The sequence below is a fragment of the Ciconia boyciana genome, chromosome 4, assembly GCF_034638445.1.
Source record: "Ciconia boyciana chromosome 4, ASM3463844v1, whole genome shotgun sequence".
NCBI lineage: Eukaryota > Metazoa > Chordata > Aves > Ciconiiformes > Ciconiidae > Ciconia > Ciconia boyciana.
The window spans coordinates 30,628,263-30,646,173 of record NC_132937.1 but is presented as its reverse complement, the minus strand read 5'-3'; the positions used below and the strand labels follow the sequence as shown (position 1 = coordinate 30,646,173).

At 43.4% G+C, this 17,911-nt stretch overlaps 1 protein-coding gene across 1 annotated transcript in view; it reads left to right on the top strand.

Annotated features, from left to right (window-relative positions):
- Nucleotides 1-1,469: 1,469 nt before the first annotated feature.
- PLCXD3 (phosphatidylinositol specific phospholipase C X domain containing 3) overlaps nt 1,470-17,911 on the top strand; it is an 81,668-nt gene continuing 65,226 nt past the window's right edge. The window contains exons 1-2 of the mRNA XM_072860907.1: nt 1,470-1,572; nt 1,818-1,985. Coding sequence (XP_072717008.1) covers nt 1,470-1,572; nt 1,818-1,985 — 271 coding nt within the window. The remainder of the gene's footprint in view (nt 1,573-1,817; nt 1,986-17,911) is intronic.

The window sequence follows — 17,911 nt, the reverse complement described above, 5'->3', positions numbered from 1 at the left end:
ATGTACTACTCGATTCAGATTCAACATCTCCCCATCTCATCCATCTGTTCACATTTCCCCAGTCAAATCCCACCTTAAGTGCTATTTTGATTGCAAAAAGTGAGTCAGCAAAATTTCCTTTAAATACCTCAGAAATATTCACTCATTTTCCAATAAATTGTTCCTTTATTTTGTGGCTGAAGGAAGAGCTTTTCTTTGTACTTGCTCTGGAAACCTGGACAGAAAGAGAAAAAAGGGTTATTAGCAATTGTTCCCTGCATTTTTATTTCCAAAGCCAGCTGTTATAGAAGGTGTTGGGTAAGAACACAAGCTACATGACCACAGCTGGCCCTCCCAGGAATTCAAGGTGAACTGATAGTTGATCCTGTCTCAGGCATGGCTCTCTCCAGGCACTGTTTTTGACACATCTACTAGCTGAACTTCCACACGCATAACAACTTTGAAAAAAACAAACAGTCACGCTGAAGTCAAAAGATTAGGCTTGTTGTAACAGTTCAAGATGTCTCGCAGAGCTTTATCAGGTTCATTCACTCATTGACCTGGAGGCAGTAACGTAAATGCTTTGTTAATGCCAACATTTAAGATGCTTCTCCAAAGACAGTTAGGTTGGGAATGAGAATGGAAAATACTACTTTAGATCATCCTCAAAGGACAATAAAAAATTATTGCCAAAAAAATTATAGATCTCCAAGGAGCGTTCAAATAAGGAACGATGTTTTTTCAATGTAAGTAACCCATTGCAAAGGGAGAAGTTTGTATCAGAGGCAGACAAGCCTGCCACGGGAATCAGCTGCGAGATGTGCCCAGGTCCCAGCAGAGAAGGCGTTCAACCCACTAATTGCCGAGGTCAGGGAGGTTATTGCAAAGCCTCAGGGCTACGCAGGGGAACAAAAGCCAGCCAGTGCCCCTAAGTGCCCTCCTAGGAGCCGATGCCGTGTTGGCTACAGCTCCGTGGCCGTGGCCGAGCTCTCGGGTGGGCTCTGCCGCCTCCGCCCGACCTGGGGCCCCGGCGATGGGGCTGGGCCGGCCGGCTGGACAGCTGCATCTTGGCGGGTGCGAGGGGCCGGCGCACCTGTGGCTCCCGCCCAGGGCCTGGGCCGTGACCCTGCTCCCTCCCCTAAACCCCCGGGGTTACCTAGGGCGGGTTTCCCCTCCCGAGCACCCCGGGCCGCGCCGCCCGCCATGCCGGCCGGCCCCGCCAGCACACGCCGCTGAGAGGGGACAGGGCGGCACCCGCGGGGAACGCGGCGACCGCGGCTCCGAGGGGTCTCACCGGACCCGGCCCTGCGCCGCAGGAAGGGGCCGGGGGCAGCGCCCGGGCTCGGCGGGGCGGGGGGAGGCGGGGCGGGGCGGCGCCGGGCGGGCGGGGCCGGGCCGGGCTGGGGCCGGGCGGGCTGGAGGGAGCGGCGGCGGTGGCGGCGGGAGAGCGGCAGGGGCACGGGCACGGGCACGGGCACGGCGGCGGCGGCATGGCTTCGTCGCAAGGGAAGAACGAGCTGCGGTTCGCCGACTGGATGGCAGCTCTGCCCGGCAGCATCCACCGCACCCCGCTCACCAACCTGGCCATCCCAGGTAGGTGCTCCCGTCTCCCGTCTCCCCTCCCCGCGGGCTGGGATGCGCCGGGGAGAGGAGAGCGGAGCGTTTAGCGCGTTTCACTTCTTCATGCCGCTGAGGAGGCAGCGCGGCCCGGGCTGTGCTGCTGTGGCTCTCCTGAGGCATCCTACCGTGCTCCCGGGCGCAGCCTCAAATACGAGCGAGCGGGGCAGGTGGATGGAGGGGTGCCCGCAGGACGCCGTTCTTGCGGCCCCAAACTGTAGCGAACTTGGAGGCGACGGTTGGCAGAGTGCGCGGGCTGGATCTCTTCTTTGTGTGGAAAAGCAGCGTGTTCCTGTACCGCTTCACGGGGGTAGCAGTCCGTGTGCGGCACCTCCCGTACGGCCCGACCGCCGAGTGTCGCCTGTTTCCTCGCACGCTGGTGTGGCGAGGTCGGGCCTGAGCGCGGGGCGAGCCGGGGAAGGGTGCAGGGCTGCCGGCTGTCGTGAGGGCGGGCAGGTCGCACCGCTGCCTGACTTCATTTCGCGTCGCCCTCAGAAAACGTTCCATCTCGACACTAATTTAAGTAAGATGAGAAATGACAGGTCGTGGTGCTCTGGCTGTGAACTCTTTCTTTCCTGCGCTGTCAGCATTTTTTTTGTAAGATATTAACTGTAGACTTATGCGAAATACACGTCAGAATCCAAAACAGTAATTGATTCGGATGAGTCTTGGTTTGAGGGAGCGCCTCATTTTGCAAGACCTCTTTACCAGCATCCCGTCCCCTCTGAGATGTCTAACGGGAATGGGGTTTCAGAGATGCTGAAGCTGTAATGTCTCTTATGCTGCTTAGGAGAAATGTTCACTTCTTGCAAGTTTTGTGTAGCAGCTGCTCATGTTACAGCAATTTTTGTAACACTAGTCAAAGATGTATTTTTAAGACAATGTAATTGCAGCAACTAGTTGCTAGAATGTGTTTTCTATAGTTTCGTTTAAACACAAGTGTGCCCTTTTGAAATCATGTGTCTCTTGGTTTCTTACAGTTTACACAAGCTATGTCTAGTATTTTACTTGCTACACTGGTTTTTGCTATTGGTTGAATATATCTTGTATAAAATTGTGTCCCTCCGAGGCATAGGAATCCAGCATCTGTAACTGTTATGTCAAATCATACTGTAGCTGTAGAAGCTTTTGGTGTTAATAACTTTTCATTAACTCAGAAGCTGTGAAATGTTCTTGCAGAATGTTGGCTATGATGAGAAATGAGTCTTTGTGATTCATTGGGCCTTTACAGGTTAAATGTATTGTTTTGGAGACTTTTTCTTGCTTTTGAGGAGATCATGATCAAACTGACTTGCTTCCAGATGCAAGAAATTGTCTTTGATATGCATCGCCTTTAACTGGCTTCCTTGACTGAAGCATCATGAGATCATTATTGGTGCGTCTGTCTCACCAAGATGTCTCAGTTACTTTCTCATAGCCTCTTCGTAAAATATAGGACAGTCTTTCACAGTGGATGTTTTTCAGAGCTTTGGCAGTAATAATACAAGCTTTCACACTTTGTTAACATGTTTAAATTAAAAAAAACCCCAAACCTACTGTGGGCTGTAAGTGCCAGTTAATCCCAGTACAGCATTAAGCACTAGGCAAGTTCTGCAGCCTGTAAGTGCAGAGATTGATCTCTTATACTGGCAGAAGGGTTTTTTTTTCATGTAACAGCCGTGCACAGAGTCTTGCTTTTTGTGAAATTAGCAGCAAAACTTCTATGACTTGAGTGTTAAGACCTTTGAAATTTGCCCTTCTGTTATTGTAAATTGACACAAACCTCACCTACCTGCCTATCTCACTTCTAAAATGCCAGCTTTGGCAAACAGAGCCTTATGGGGAGGGGGGCAATATATTTCATATGAATTTGTCAATTAGGGAGCCTGGCACACAGGCTGTAGGTATCAGTGCAGTTTAAATATTATCTTCTAACAGTACATTTATTATTATATTCAACATACGATGTGGAAATATACAATATTAGTACAAAGGCGGGATTGGTTTCATCCTTTAAGAAGAAATAACCTTTGAGACATTAATAATGTTTATTTTGAAGTTTCCTCCCATATGACCACAGCTGAACACTAATACTATGTGTGCATAATAGCTATTAACATGTAACTGCTATTCAGGTAGTTAATGCAAGGAATGTGTAGAATCCAAAACCTTGTATGTCAAATCTTCATTGTTTTAACTTGTTAATTTTTAATTGTTTTGGAAACTAACTACTAATGTATTCGTAGAATTACTGCTATATCTTGTAAATCGCATTTTGTTTACAGTGCTTTTGTTTTTTTTCCTTAGCAAAAGGAGTTAACAGTACCTTTTTATTTTTTCCAGCAGGATGTAAACTTCCCTTGCTCAGCAGTGATACTGATTTTGACCTTAATTCAGCAGGATAGAATTCAGTTCCAGAGCCAGAGTAACAGTCCAATGCTAATATTGAAGAAAACAAACTACTGGCTTGAAAATTTTAGAATGAATTTTCCAAATGAATGTATCATCGGTTATCCAATACAGAGGATGTTCCACTATATTAAGGGAAAAACGTTTTGTTTTATTAGAAATCATCAGTACATTTCTCATTGTTTAGAAAGAGTGCTTGCAACTGAGATGATACACTGTGTTGTTTTTGCACAGACATGCATGTAATATTTTTAACTGTTGCAAAGAAAAGCACAAAAACCATAGTATTCTATCATGATCGTATTTAAACAATACTGTTGAAGGTATGTTATGTTCATATTATGCTTAAAAATGTGATCGATCACACTTTTTTTTTTTTAATTGCTTAGTTGTTAAGCTTATGCAGGCACAAATTTATACTATTTATCACCGCTTATGCTTCCGTAGTCAGTGCTGGATTTTGTTAGTATTCCAGTAAATTCATTTACTTGTTTCATTCTCTGCAGTTCAAGCCAGGTACTTTTGTTTTCCTAAGACCAGGAATCCAGTAGATGAGGCAGAGATGTCCAATATAACTTCTGCCAGCTTTGTCAAACAGAAACTTTTCCATTTGGATTTCTTCCAAATCCAAGGATGATGCGTTATACCATGATGTTTCCTTCTTTCATTGTGCTGTCTATGTCTGTGTTGTCTTGCACTGCAAATGGCAGATTTTCCTCAAGTGAAGGATACCAGTGGCAAATAATAGTATTTCCAACAGTACACTATTTGGAAATAAAATATTCTCTTAGATTCCAGAAAATACCATGCATATTTAATCTTCTATTGCTATGACAGTTAGAACAATGAAAGGATATATTCTTAGGATTTCAGCCCAAGGTGTATGTCTCCTAGTGTTTGTAAACTGCCTCTTGTGTTAAAAGATCTGCCTAGCTAAAGTCACAACAGTCTGGCTAAGAAGAAGGTGGAGGATTGTGGTTGTTGTTTGCAGGGGTGGAGTGTGTGTCTTTTGGTAGTCGGTAAAGTGTAGTTTTGCTCAGTTCCTGTGCCTCTTTGACCAGGATAAGAAATAGTTTTTTGTAGATAATGTACATTTATAGAACTGAAATCTTTGTGCCCCCAAACTGAAGATAGAAGGTGAGGTATAGAGAGCCTGTGTATTCTGCTGTGTTAATGCCCTCTTAATTCGGGTTGAGGATATGAGCTATATGTGCAGTGCAGTAAAATAGACGTCAGTAGGCAGCATTTCCTTATGAATTGACCCACTTACTGATCAATTAACTTTATCTTATTGACAATCTGTACATAGGTATCTAGTTTTATATCAGTCTGAGTTTTTGTACAAATAATACGTGTAATACATGTTGCCTTTTCCCCTGGTGCTAATATTCCGAGCCTCTGAGAAGTCTTTAAGAATAATTTACGATAAAAGAAAGTATTTTCCTCCCCAAGTAACTAATCCTTCCACCAAAATTGGTGCTAGCCTAAGATCTGTCATATGAGCAATCCTGATGTGTACTAGGGACATGTCTGTGCTTCATATAGTGTAGATAAAAATCTGAATGAATTTGAGACCCAAAATATCCCTTGAGTGCATAATTTTGAGACTTGGGACTCTTCAGGCTTTTGTTTCGTAGGAGCAGATGAAAACTTTCTTTGAGCAGATGAAACCTTTGGCCTCAGCATGTGCTCTTGTCACTGGAGGGTTCACCATGAGCAGTACAATTCTCAGTGAAAATTATTTTCACAGTGATACCAGCTTGGCAGCTGTGTTTGCTTAATGTAGTTCCTTATGAGGAATGCACAGGACCTGACTGGCTGCTTTTGTTTCTCAGATGAGATTTTTTTTTTTGTTATTTTGACCTATAAAGTTCTTTGTCCATTGGCCAGAAAGCAATTACTAGACACAGAAGAGCTGAAGTTGGCTCATTTTAAATAAGAAGCTGTTGTCAGGTGGAATTTTTTTATACTACCCATCTTTAGAAAGAGGTTCTGAGACTTGAAATGTGTATTTCCCACTACCCCACCATCATCATGCTTTGAAAAGAAAGAGCAAGACCTCATAGAGAATTAGTTTACAAAAAGGGAGGATGTGTGTCAGTGTCAAAGATGTATTAAGAGATGGGAGATAGTACGGGCAGACTTGGGAAAAGCATGCATGTTATCGTAGCTAAAATATTTTAGCCATTTTGTGAATAACAGCACTGCTGAGGTAACAACAGCTCTGTTTCAAGGATTTTAAATTCCTGTCTTCCATTGTAACATCTTGCAGATGTTCAAATGATTACTTCTTGGGTGGACACTTCTCGTTCTCATCCCCACGGGGAAATTCTTTCAATTTAAAAATGACTAGAAATACTTCCTTGTTGGTTACATAGATACACAACATTTTCACTGTTTAAATGTTATTAGGGAGCTCTTTAATGCTGAGCTTGAATAGCTGGTAAATTGGATGTTCTTAGAGTGAAGAGTGATTGTCTTTGGGAAGCGCCTGGGACCTGTTTCATCCTTGTCTGTCCACTAGCAGTCAACAGAGTACCTCTGCCTCGCTTGCCAGGGTCTGATTCTGTACAAAATTAGCTCCGCCTAGAACTGTAAACTGTTGATGCAGGTAAACTTATAAATAAACCTATAATGCAGGTTGCCTGTTAGCTTTTGACATGCACTTAAGTATCTGGAAGAACTGTTTCTTCATCTGGTGCACCCTGTACTCTGTTTCAGTGTTCTTCTACGTGAAATAAGTACTTTATGCTTTATTTTCTCCTCAGAAAATGAACAAAGATCTTCATAACTGACCTTCCTAACTTTTTTAGGATAGCTTTCTTCTTACTTATTGATGGTCTGCTTTTTACATCACTTTTATCCACAAAACAGTCTCTCATTGGCTCTGCACATGCTAATGTGCTATTTCCAACCCTTTCAGAAATATTGGTGTGATACAGTTTCCTGTGGCATTCACCATTAATTTCCCCTGCCATGACGTGTTTCTAGCATGCACAGAATGAAGCTGTTTGGTTCCTCATACTGCCGTAAAAATGAAACAGTTTAAGCCCTTCAGTTACTTGCCCATCTGCTACAAGAAATAATTTGAAACTGCTTTTGCTTGGTTTCCCAACAGGAGCTATTTATTTAATCCAGCAATCTCTGTACACTCTGTCTCCTATGGCTTAGTTTCAGCAGAGCTGGCTTCCTCTCTGACCTCCCTTGTCGCACCATGGCAGGTGTGACAGAGGAAAAGGCTTTATTGCCATCTGGAATTATTCTCTCTTTCCACCTCATTGAATTTCTGTTTCATTTCATCTCTTGGCTGAAAACAGAAACTGTTCTGTGTATCCAAACTGCCCTTACCTTCTGACAGTTTTTAGCTTTGTGTTTGGTATGTGTTTTGTGTTTGGTAACTTTCTACAGTTCTTGCTATAGTGCAACTTGTACTGTGTATTTCACGCAAAATGATACTTGCTTTGAAGATGCTCAGACACACTCAACTGTGCAAGTAATTAAAAAATGCAGGTGCAAAGTAGACAAAGCTATGGAGACTATAACTTTAAGCCCCCTAAGATGGCTACGTAATCTCTTCTATTGCTCTGCATAGCAATATTAATTAAAATTTTAGCTACTTAATTAAATATTGGTTATATATCTTTAATACATACTTTTCAGATTTAGCAAATAGATTTGTGTTTAACAGTTCTGCTCTTCAAAGAGCAGCCAGTTCTAGGGAAACCTTCATGCCCATCTTGTCCTTTCTTCAAAGTAGGTACAAATTATAGGTGCTTAATTTGTGAACAGATCTGCTTGTGCAGTCCTTACAGTAAAGCCCATGGGACACTGCAAAGAATATAATTAGGAAGAAAGATAGTTCAAAATCTGAAAGTTTGGATTTTAATCTAAACTTTTGTGAAGTTGAATTTTTTTTTGTTTGACCTACTGTAGCATACCTTGGTTTCATCTTATCTTTTCCATTATTTTTAACAGCTGTATGGTATCAACTAGTAACTGTACAGAAATACTGAAATGCTGGGGTAAATCAATATAAACAAATGCAATGAAATACTTATTTGCCCTTCTCAAGTAGCCTGCCAGAAATGGGAATCACTAGTAATTTCCTCTGCGGGACGCCTGTCTACAAGAAGGGCCGGAAGGAGGATCTGGGAAGCTACAGGCCTGTCAGTCTGACCTCGGTGCTGGAAAGCTGGTAGAGCAGATCATCTTGAGTGCCATCACGTGGCACATACACGACAACCACGTGACAGGCCCAGTAAGCATGGGTTTAGCAAAGGCAGGTCCTGCTTGACCAACCTGATCTCCTTCTGTGACAAGGTGACCCAGCTAATGGATGAGGGGAAGGCTGTGGATGTTGTCTATCTAGACTTCAGTAAAGCCTTTGACATGGTTTCCCACAGCATTCTGCTGGAGAAACTGGCTGCTCATGGCTTAGGTGGGTGTATTCGTTGCTGGGTAAAAAACTGGCTGGATGGCCGGGCCCAAGAGTTGTGGTGAGCAGAGCTGAATCCACTTGGCGGCCGGTCACAAGTGGTGTTCCCCAGGGCTCTGTGTTGGGGCCAGTTCTGTTTAATGTCTTTGTCAATGATCTGGACGAGGGGATGGAGTGCACCCTCACTAAGTTTGCAGACGACACCAAGTTGGGTGGGAGCGTTGGTCTGCTCGAGGGTAGGAAGGCTCTGCAGAGGGACCTGGACAGGCTGGGTCGATGGGCCAAGGCCAATTGTATGAGGTTCAACAAGGCCAAGTGCCAGGTCCTGCACTTGGGTCACAACAGCCCCATGCAATGCTACAGGCTTGGGGAAGAGTGGCTGGAAAGCTGCCCAGTGGAAAAGGACCTGGGGGTGTTCGTTGATAGCCAGCTGAAGATGAGCCAGCAGTGTGCCCAGGTGGCCAAGAATGCCAACAGCATCCTGGCTTGTATCAAAAATAGTGTGGCCAGCAGGACTAGGGAAGTGATCGTCCCCCTGTACTCGGCACTGGTGAGGCTGCACCTCGAATACTGTGTTCAGTTTTGGGCCCCTCACTACAAGAGAGACATTGAGGTGCTGAAACATGTCCAGAGAAGGCAACGAAGCTGGTGAAGGGTCTGGAGCACAAGTCTGATGAGGAGCGGCTGAGGGAACTGGGGTTGTTTAGCCTGCAGAAAAGGAGGCTGAGGGGAGACCTTATTGCTCTCTACAGCTACCTGAAAGGAGGTTGTAGAGAGGTGGGGGTCGGTCTCTTCTCCCAGGTAACAAGTGATAGGACGAGAGGAAATGGCCTCAAGTTGCATCAGGAGAGGTTTAGACTGGATATTAGGAAAAACATCTTCACTGAAAGGGCTGCCAAGCATTGGACCAGGCTACCCAGGGAAGTGGTTGAGTCACCATCCCTGGAGGTATTTAAAAGACATGTAGACGTGGTGCTTATGGACATGGTTTAGTGGTGGACTTTGCAGTGTTAGGTCAGTGGTTGGACTTGATGATCTTAAAGGTCTTTTCCAACCGAAATAATTCTATGAGTCTATGATTTTGGTGATGAATAGTTTGTGCACTTATTTTCATCTATTTATGCTGCTGATGGAAAACTGTACCTGTGCTGCATATGTTTGCACAGCTAGACCACTTGGTCTATTTCACATCTTTACAGTAAGGGTTCGGTTTCCTTATTGGCTATAGGTAGGTAGCAAAGAAATAGCTTGTGCTAAGAAGTGGTTGGTTAATCTGGAGTTCTGAAATAATTTAAGTTTTTTTCTACCATTGGCTACATGGAAGAACAGCTAAACAACAAAAATATAAATTGCAGTTTATAGTACCAGCAGTAACCCCTCCTTAAATTGTCATCTGTCCAAAATGCATGAGGCAAAGCTGAGGATCTTTCTTCCCTTGTAGATTAGTGCCCGGTAGATAACGGGGCCTAAATGCTGAAAGGTGCTGAGTGCTGCCAGCTCCCTTGGAAGCTGAGGGTCCTCGGTTTTCCGTCAGCTCGGGTCCAAGTACCCGAAGAGGATCTTCACTGTGTGATGTTCCTACTATAGCAAAATGTCACAGCCACTTAAAAGTTCTTGTTCTTGAGGTGAAATGGAATATATTGTTTCCTCTGTTTGGAAGTACAAATTTGGTCTTTTTTTTGTTAATTTTAAAACCATCTCGCAGTTTTCACTGTGATCTAGTTTAAAACAAATCACTAAAACAGTTTTCACATGCTTTCCCACCTTTTAAAACATCTCTGTTCATACTAAATAAAGTTTAATCTTTGCTTCCTCTAATCTCTTATCTGCTTAGCTCACATACCTCATGCTTAAATACTCATCTTAGTGTTTCAATTATGAAATAAAATACTGCAGAATACCTAGAAAAAGAGAAAGGGAGGAAAGAAAAAACGTATGTCCTTAGCTGTGGTTCCAGGCTGTGCTCCCCTCTGTGTGTGACACTTAGGATGTTTCAGATTATTGGAGATGTATGACGTGCTGCTGTATGACATGTGTGAAGGCAAAAGCTTATCCACGAAGTTTATTGGATTATAAATTTTGCTTGTGATTTAAAAATCCAGGATAAAGAGCACTGAACTAACCTGGCCTTGAAATAAATTCTGTAGAGTAGTTTTTTGCTTGTTTGTTTGTTTTGGGTTTTTTTTACAAAAATGAGATTAATAGTATACTCTATGCTTTATGTTGTTGTCGTGCTATCATCTACAATGTATTCATGTTTGATAGAATTTTTTTTTTTTTTTAAATCTTATTAAAATGTTTGGCATGTATTTATATTTTGGCAGCCGTGCAACTTGGTTTTCTAGCTATGAAAAGTTGCTAATCTGGGACTTAAGTGAGAGTAGGAAAAATGTACAATATATGAGTTACGTGTAGTGCTATTCAATCAAACTGTTGGCTTAGGGCCTCAAAGTGTATTAGTTTGTTTTTGCTAAATCCTTTTGTTAAAACTTTGTATTCTTCAAAAATACACGCTTCATACTAGTCTGGATGTTCACACCAAAGCCGAATTACATGTTTGTAAATCTTCTGAACCAGTGTGTGACTAGAATTGTCTTCTGATGTTTCACTCAGATGCTTGCCATTAAAGGGTAGAAGAGAAATGGAGAAGTTTTAATCATTCTCATTATCTGTGAAGCTGCTATATGATCTTAAGAAAGCTGTTAGAAATCTCTGCCGTGTTTTCTTCTTTGTAGACTGGGGCTGGTAATCTCAAGAAGACCACTGATACTGAGGCTGGCCTTGTTCTTAGGGGGAGAGCTGGGTTAGGAAGTGTGCTCCATGGATTGTGGAACATTTCACTGACCCCTGGGCAGTGCTTTGGGAGAAGTCTGTTTGTTTGTTTTACGCTGCAAAACTCACATAAGCTTTTGGTGGAGTGCTGCTCTCCAGCTACGTGAATGCCACCCAGCAGTTGCTTTGTCAGCAGAGGAGACGTTTGAGTAGGTACTGATTCTAGTTGCTAGCGCAGGAATCCCAACATGTTTGCTATTTTACGATTAGTCATATTTACTTCTGTTGAAGCCCCTAAATTTTTCAGGACTGTTTTTTTCTAATTGTGTAGGTCATGTTCCTAAATACTATCTCAGAAGCCATGCAAGCCGGGGAGGCGGCGTTCCTTATATATCACATGTGCAGATGTGTGCTCCCATCATGTGATCCAAAAAGTGAGTCTTTTGCATTGGTTCCCTCAGACTTGAAGTATCTGCTTTGACATCTCAAAAGTGGCTTATCTGTGTATGATGGACAGATCAGGAGATCACTTTGAAGCTACTGCAGAAGACATCTGCCAGTTGCTTTTTCCATTGCTGGAAAGCAAGGAGGGCTACATTGGTGCTCTGCATGGCACTGCAGTAGGAGTGAATTATTAGTGCACTGGGGCCAGCTGGGCCTGGATGAAGCTGGTTTTGAACAGAAATTCCCCAGTTATCCTCAGCTACAAAAAGAGGGAGGACGGTGTTGACTGGAAGTTCTCCTGGAGGCAAAGGTCTAACTTGGACGTGGAACAGCAGATGCTGTGGCTTTGTCTGTGTTCGTCTCTGTATCCTCACTGCACTAAAAAAAAGTGCTTTTAGGGGGCTGCATCACTGGATCCCCAGAACCTCTTCTCAGCAGGTGCACGCTGGCATTAGCTGTGATGGCTGCCTGTGCGTAATGGGCCTCAGAGTACGCCACAGGAGTCAGCAGTGGGTTTTTTTTTTGGTCAACAAACTGCATGTTTAAATTCAGAACTACTTAGCCCATGTAAGTATGTGAATCCAAGTCTGGAATTTTCTGTTTCAGGTGGTGTTTGTGGGTTGGTTTGGGTTTTTTTAATGCTTCAACTTTTCCCCCAGTTGATATAGTTCTCTAACCACCTCCAGGGTTGAAGTGGAAGCTTTTCCAATGGCACGGAGATGCTCAGTTTTGGTGAACTTTAATCTTCAAAGCATTGCTAGGTTGGAGTTCTGGCTTACCCTGCTTCTGATGCAAAATTGAGAGCCTTTACACTTTCCAGTAGGAGAGGTTGCCTCAAAAGAGTCCTGTCTGGGATGGGAACGGGGAGCACATGCATTTTGACGTTCTAGTCATGCTTCAAGGCTTATCTAGTAGTGCAGGCTCTTGCTGTGAGAAGGAGCTGGACTCGTGCCGTTAGCCAAGTGTTATTTAGTGCATGTGCCTAGTGAGTGTTTTGAGAAACATTTTGTAAGTTGACAATAAATAAGGAGAAATCAAGCCAGCTTCAGTAATTTTTGGATGTAGCTGCCTTATAGGGGAAACAAGCCAAGGGACGCTCTGAAGGACATAGACAGTGCGTGTACATATGAATGCTGTTGCTTCTAGTGTGCAAGAAGCAGGAATCCCTTTAGAAATCACAGTGTGGAATATGGAGAAAACTGGGATTTCTAAGATCAGTTTTAATGAACTGGCTGTCAATGATGCAGGCTCTTTTGGCTGGAAACAATGTGAGTATGAACCAATAAAACCAGACACTGACTTGTTTGAGAGCTTGGGATGATGTGGTGGTGGTACTGAGGAGAAATGGTTTGCTTTTGTGCCATTATGTATTTGGGTCTGTCACATCCTCCTGCTCTGCAGGGGTCAGGACAAGTCACTGAAAGTCTGGCTGTTCTGGTCTACCTTATGTTTTCAATTCCTGGATGTTTGTTAGTGCACTTTCTACACCACAAAATTCTTTGAGGCTGCATCCTTTACAAAAACAAGAGTAATCTCTGCTATTGGAAAGTGACTTCAGTTTTGCAGGACAGCCCTGTCAGTAGTACATGGACAAATAAAGATAACGAGGATTAAACTGAGCCAGGGTTACATGGTGTGAGAGATGCAAGGGTGGGGATCTAAGGCCAGGGTGAGAAGTGTCGTGTGGAAGGAGGTCAAAGATGCGGTTAGTTTAGTGCCCTGTCTCTGGTGTCTTTTCTGGCCTGTGCCAGGGAAAGGGCTTAAGGACGAGGTGAGAATAAAGGGATATTCCCCCCACCCATACCCCTTTACTCTTCTGGCCTGTGGATTTCTTGAGGCAAAAGGTTGCATCCAAGTTATTATGTTGTATAACCCCTGATGGACTGCTTTTCCAGTGGCTTTCAAGGAACAGCTGTGTCCCTTAGTCTAAATGAGGCTGTAGCAGGGACTTTCCCTATTCCCCATGGTTGCTGGAGAGTGTGAGGTTTGTACGGACATGGGGAGAGGGCACAAGAGGGTTTGTGACACTGGGTCAGTGATGGGAGAACGTGGTTGGGACAAAGGAGGACTGAGACAAGTTTGGGTCCCTGCTTCTGGGACTGCTTAGGTTTTTGGCACTGAATAGGTACTGGATAGAGCAACAGAACCCGTGCTGGGGGCAGCAGATGCAGCCTGAACACCTCCTTCCCAACCAAGCATGAATGTTTGTTTTGTTTGTTGTCTCCTGGGGCCTATGAATCTCACCCACCGCTGTGGAGATGTAGGGGCATGGCTGGAGGACGTCCTCTTCATTCTCCCAATCAATGCTCAGTAGTTTCTGTCTATTTACAATCCATATAAATCAATATTTCTCTGCTCTGGAGGAAACATATATTTTTCTGAATCACATGCATTGTGCCACCTACCTGAGAGGAGCTAACATTTGTGGTGGCCTCTTTCCAGCCCAGCCTGCTTCTGATGTAAGTAAGTCTTCAGGCAGCAGTAAGCCACCAGTGTAATTTTCAGAACTTGATTTTATCTTTCTTTGGTATTGCTTTCCCAGATGTGCCAAGAGAGATAAGGTTTCTTAACCTTCAAACCACCTTCTAGGATGTGAATTAGCTTGAATTTTATTAGAGAGAGGGGAGGTGATGGTGTTTTGTTGTCACTTTAAGGTTTTAATAATAGGTGTTTTCATATTTTGAATGGTATTCAGAAGTGCAGATAAACTTAATGCATTGAAAGCATCTTCTCCAAGTCAAGTGAGAGATAATGCCCTTTCCTTTCGAAATTGCTGTTGTCTACAAGAGCATGCTGTTCCTGGAACACAGAAGCCAAGAAGCTAAATGCAATCCCATTTACGTTGCACTTCCCTTCAGGTGTCATTTCAACTCTGTCTTAAGTGTGGGATACAGGCCAGAAATACTTTGTTAGAGAATATATAAAGCCAGTAGAAATATGGAGAAGTATTCTTCTACCATGGAAATCACATTTAAAAGTAAGTGGGGATAGGCTAGCAGTTGTGTCTCTCTATCTTAGATAATAATTTGTGAGCACTGTTTTAATCTAGGAGGCAAAGTAAAGTGTTTTCAGAACTCCCACCAACTTATGGACAAATCAAGAAAGATCCAGGACGGAGGGATGGAAACCTTATGCTTGAAGTAAGCTTTTTGATGAGTTCAGTCCAGTTCACAGTTAAGTTTGGGTGGTTTTTCTGTTTGGTTTGGTTTTGGACAGTTTATTAGATAATAGAATTCACTGACTGCCAGGAGAAATTTTGACATTAGTCTGACTGGGCATGGTTTTCCACTGCCTTGTACCATGTGTAAATGCAGATCTGTGTGAAGTGTCACTAAATCAGAGCAGTAACTCTGTATTTTTACTTTGTGCACTATGCGGTGTGGAACTGAGTCTGTTTTGGTTAGCTCTTGATGAATAAATTGCTCTGAGCAGCTGAAGAAAGCAATGCTGATTAGATGATGGACTTAAATATGGCCCTCTAAAATACCCAATGCAACTCATTTGTCAAAGATGAGTACCAGCTTACGTTGCTTCCAGTCTTTAAGTGAACAATTATTATATAGCTACATGAAAGAAAAAATAATCTGTCTTCAAAGGGAAAAAATCACAAGCTTTACAATTCAGCCTTATCCAAAAATTCCATTGTCTTTGATTATGACCTAAATATAAATTAGGGAACAACTAGAGAAAAGCAGGATTTGCGATTTTACCTATTGCATTTTGAAGTCAACTGACAGACACACTGTGATGACTAGTAGTGCTAGATCAGGCCCTTAGTTTGTTATTGTAGTGAGTTAAGGAACATGCAGAAGAGGAGGAAATAGCACATAATCTAATATTTTTTGAGGCAGTGTGCTACTGAAATGCCACTAGGTAATATTTTGATTTTGGTCTGCATTATAATGTTACTGGAGCCAGCTGGCCTTTCACAGACTTGCTTTTTTTAACTGTAAAATTAAGAAAATATATTAGGCTTTCAAATGTATTAATATTTATTTATAATAATGTGTTTTCATATTTAGGCAGCAGTATTTCAAAAACAAGCTAGCTTATTTTCAAAGTCTTAGCATATATTTTAAGATGTTCCCATAACTGAAGTGTGGAGAACTCTTGGGACAAGTAAAGGTTGTAATTTCTGGTTTTTGTCTCCCAGTTCAAATGTAGCGATCTGTTCCTGGAATTGCTATGGAACTGAGATACACATTTGAACTGGGAGACAAAACCCAAGAAATTACCACCTTTACGAGTCTGTTGTAACAGCCACAGACGCTTTGAGATGTACCTGTTCTGGCATGGCTTTATCCACGGCCATAGATGCTTCGAGGTGTCCTGTTCCCGTGTGGACTCATCCGCAGGTCACAGTCCCTTCGACTCGAGTTCACACTGAAGCTCCAGCCTGCCCAGTACAGCAGCACAGAAACAGCAGCGATGCCCTGGCCACCTGCCAGCCCAGGCGCAAGGCCATTGCTGTTATCAAAATGTTCCCAGGCACAGCAGAGTAAGGCGATCAGCAGCACAGCAGCACGGCAAGCAGCAAAAGCAAAAAGCTGCCACTAACGAGCACTGGACTGTAATATACAGTAAGGCCAGCAAGCCCCATGGCAAGCGCAGGAGCCTGCCGATTAACAGCTAAGCAGCAATAACAGCTATAAATTCAATCTAGCACATTCCAATCAAATCTGTCGTTATCTCAAACCCTTCAAGCACCACACTGGGCACCAAAAAGCACTGTCCTGGTTTAACCCCAGCCAGCAACTAAGCACCACACAGCCGCTTGCTCAGTCCCCCTCGGTGGGATGGGGGAGAGAATCAGAAGGGTAAAAATGAGAAAACTCGTGGGTTGGCATAAAGACAGTTTAATAGGGAAAGCAAAAGCTGCGCACACAAGCAAAGCAAAGCAAGGAATTCATTCACTCCTTCCCATGGGCAGGCAGGTGTTCAGCCATCTCCAGGAAAGCAGGGCTCCATCACGTGTAATGGTGACTTGGGAAGACAAACACCATCACTCCGAATGTTCCCCCCTTCCTTCTTCTTCCCCAGCTTTCTATGCTGAGCCTGATGCCATATGGTATGGAATAGCCCTTTGGTCAGGTTGGGTCAGCTGTCCCAGCTGTGTCCCCTCCCTTGTGCACCCCCAGCCTCCTCACTGGTGGGGTGGGGTGAGGAGCAGAAAAGGCCTTGACTGTGGGTAAGCACTGCTCAGCAACAACTAAAACATCTCTGTGTTATCAACACTGTTTTCAGCACAAATCCAAACCATAGCCCCATACGAGCTACTGTGAAGAAAATTAACTCTGTCCCAGCCAAAACCAGCACAACATAGAAACAGAAAATATTCTCCAAGAAAGGGCTTTAAAATGTCCATGGTGTATTTGAGGCCATGTATGGTTGTTTCATGACAGCAGTATTGGTCTGTTTTCTGAATCCCTGGAACACCAAGGCTCTTTATATCTCTTTTGAACAGCTTCTTACAAAAGACCAATCCTCTTGCTTTGGTCTCTGATCTTGGCTGGATTTTCATGTCATGTTACTAACTGTGGGATAGTTTAGAAACAAGTAGTTTAAATAATACTGAGGTGTGACGGGAGAACAGAAGAGCAGCTGTCAGAAACACTACATGGATTTGCGTATTGAATTAAAGGTAAGGAGTTATGGAATTTTTTATGCCTGGACTGGTGCTGAGAAGAGCAGTAGAGCTGGAGATCCTTCAGACATCACAGTGCAAGTGACCAGACTGGGTGACTTTGATATTAGCCCGGCCAAAGTGTGGAGCAGACACATCCCTGTATCAATGTGTAAAAACACTGATGATGGGTGGTATGGCTGATCTAGGACAGGGCTTCTGACTTCTGCTGATGCTTCCAGAGGGAGATGTGAGATCAGATTCAGTAAAGTGGACTCAGAGCCAAAGACATGTATTTAAAGCCTGTCTAAAAGAAACAGTCAGAGCATGGAAAGCATGTGCGTCATTTAACCATCTCCATAGCCTCCGTACTAAACACAAATTGTAAAGGATTCATATTCTGTATTACGACAGGATGTTTTCCACATCTCATGGACCAGAAAACTAAATGGCTTGCTTAAAATGGGGGAGGCTGAGGCAGGAGTAGGAAATTAACCTGTGTTTTATAGATCTTAATTTAGTGACTTAGTCTTTGAACCCTGCTGTTTCCTAAACAGTAGTGTAATTTAGAATTTATGTATTCTGCTCTGACAGTGAATTAACAGTGTTGTATGATAGTGGACAAAGAGGGTATCCAAAGCTTCTCATGACAG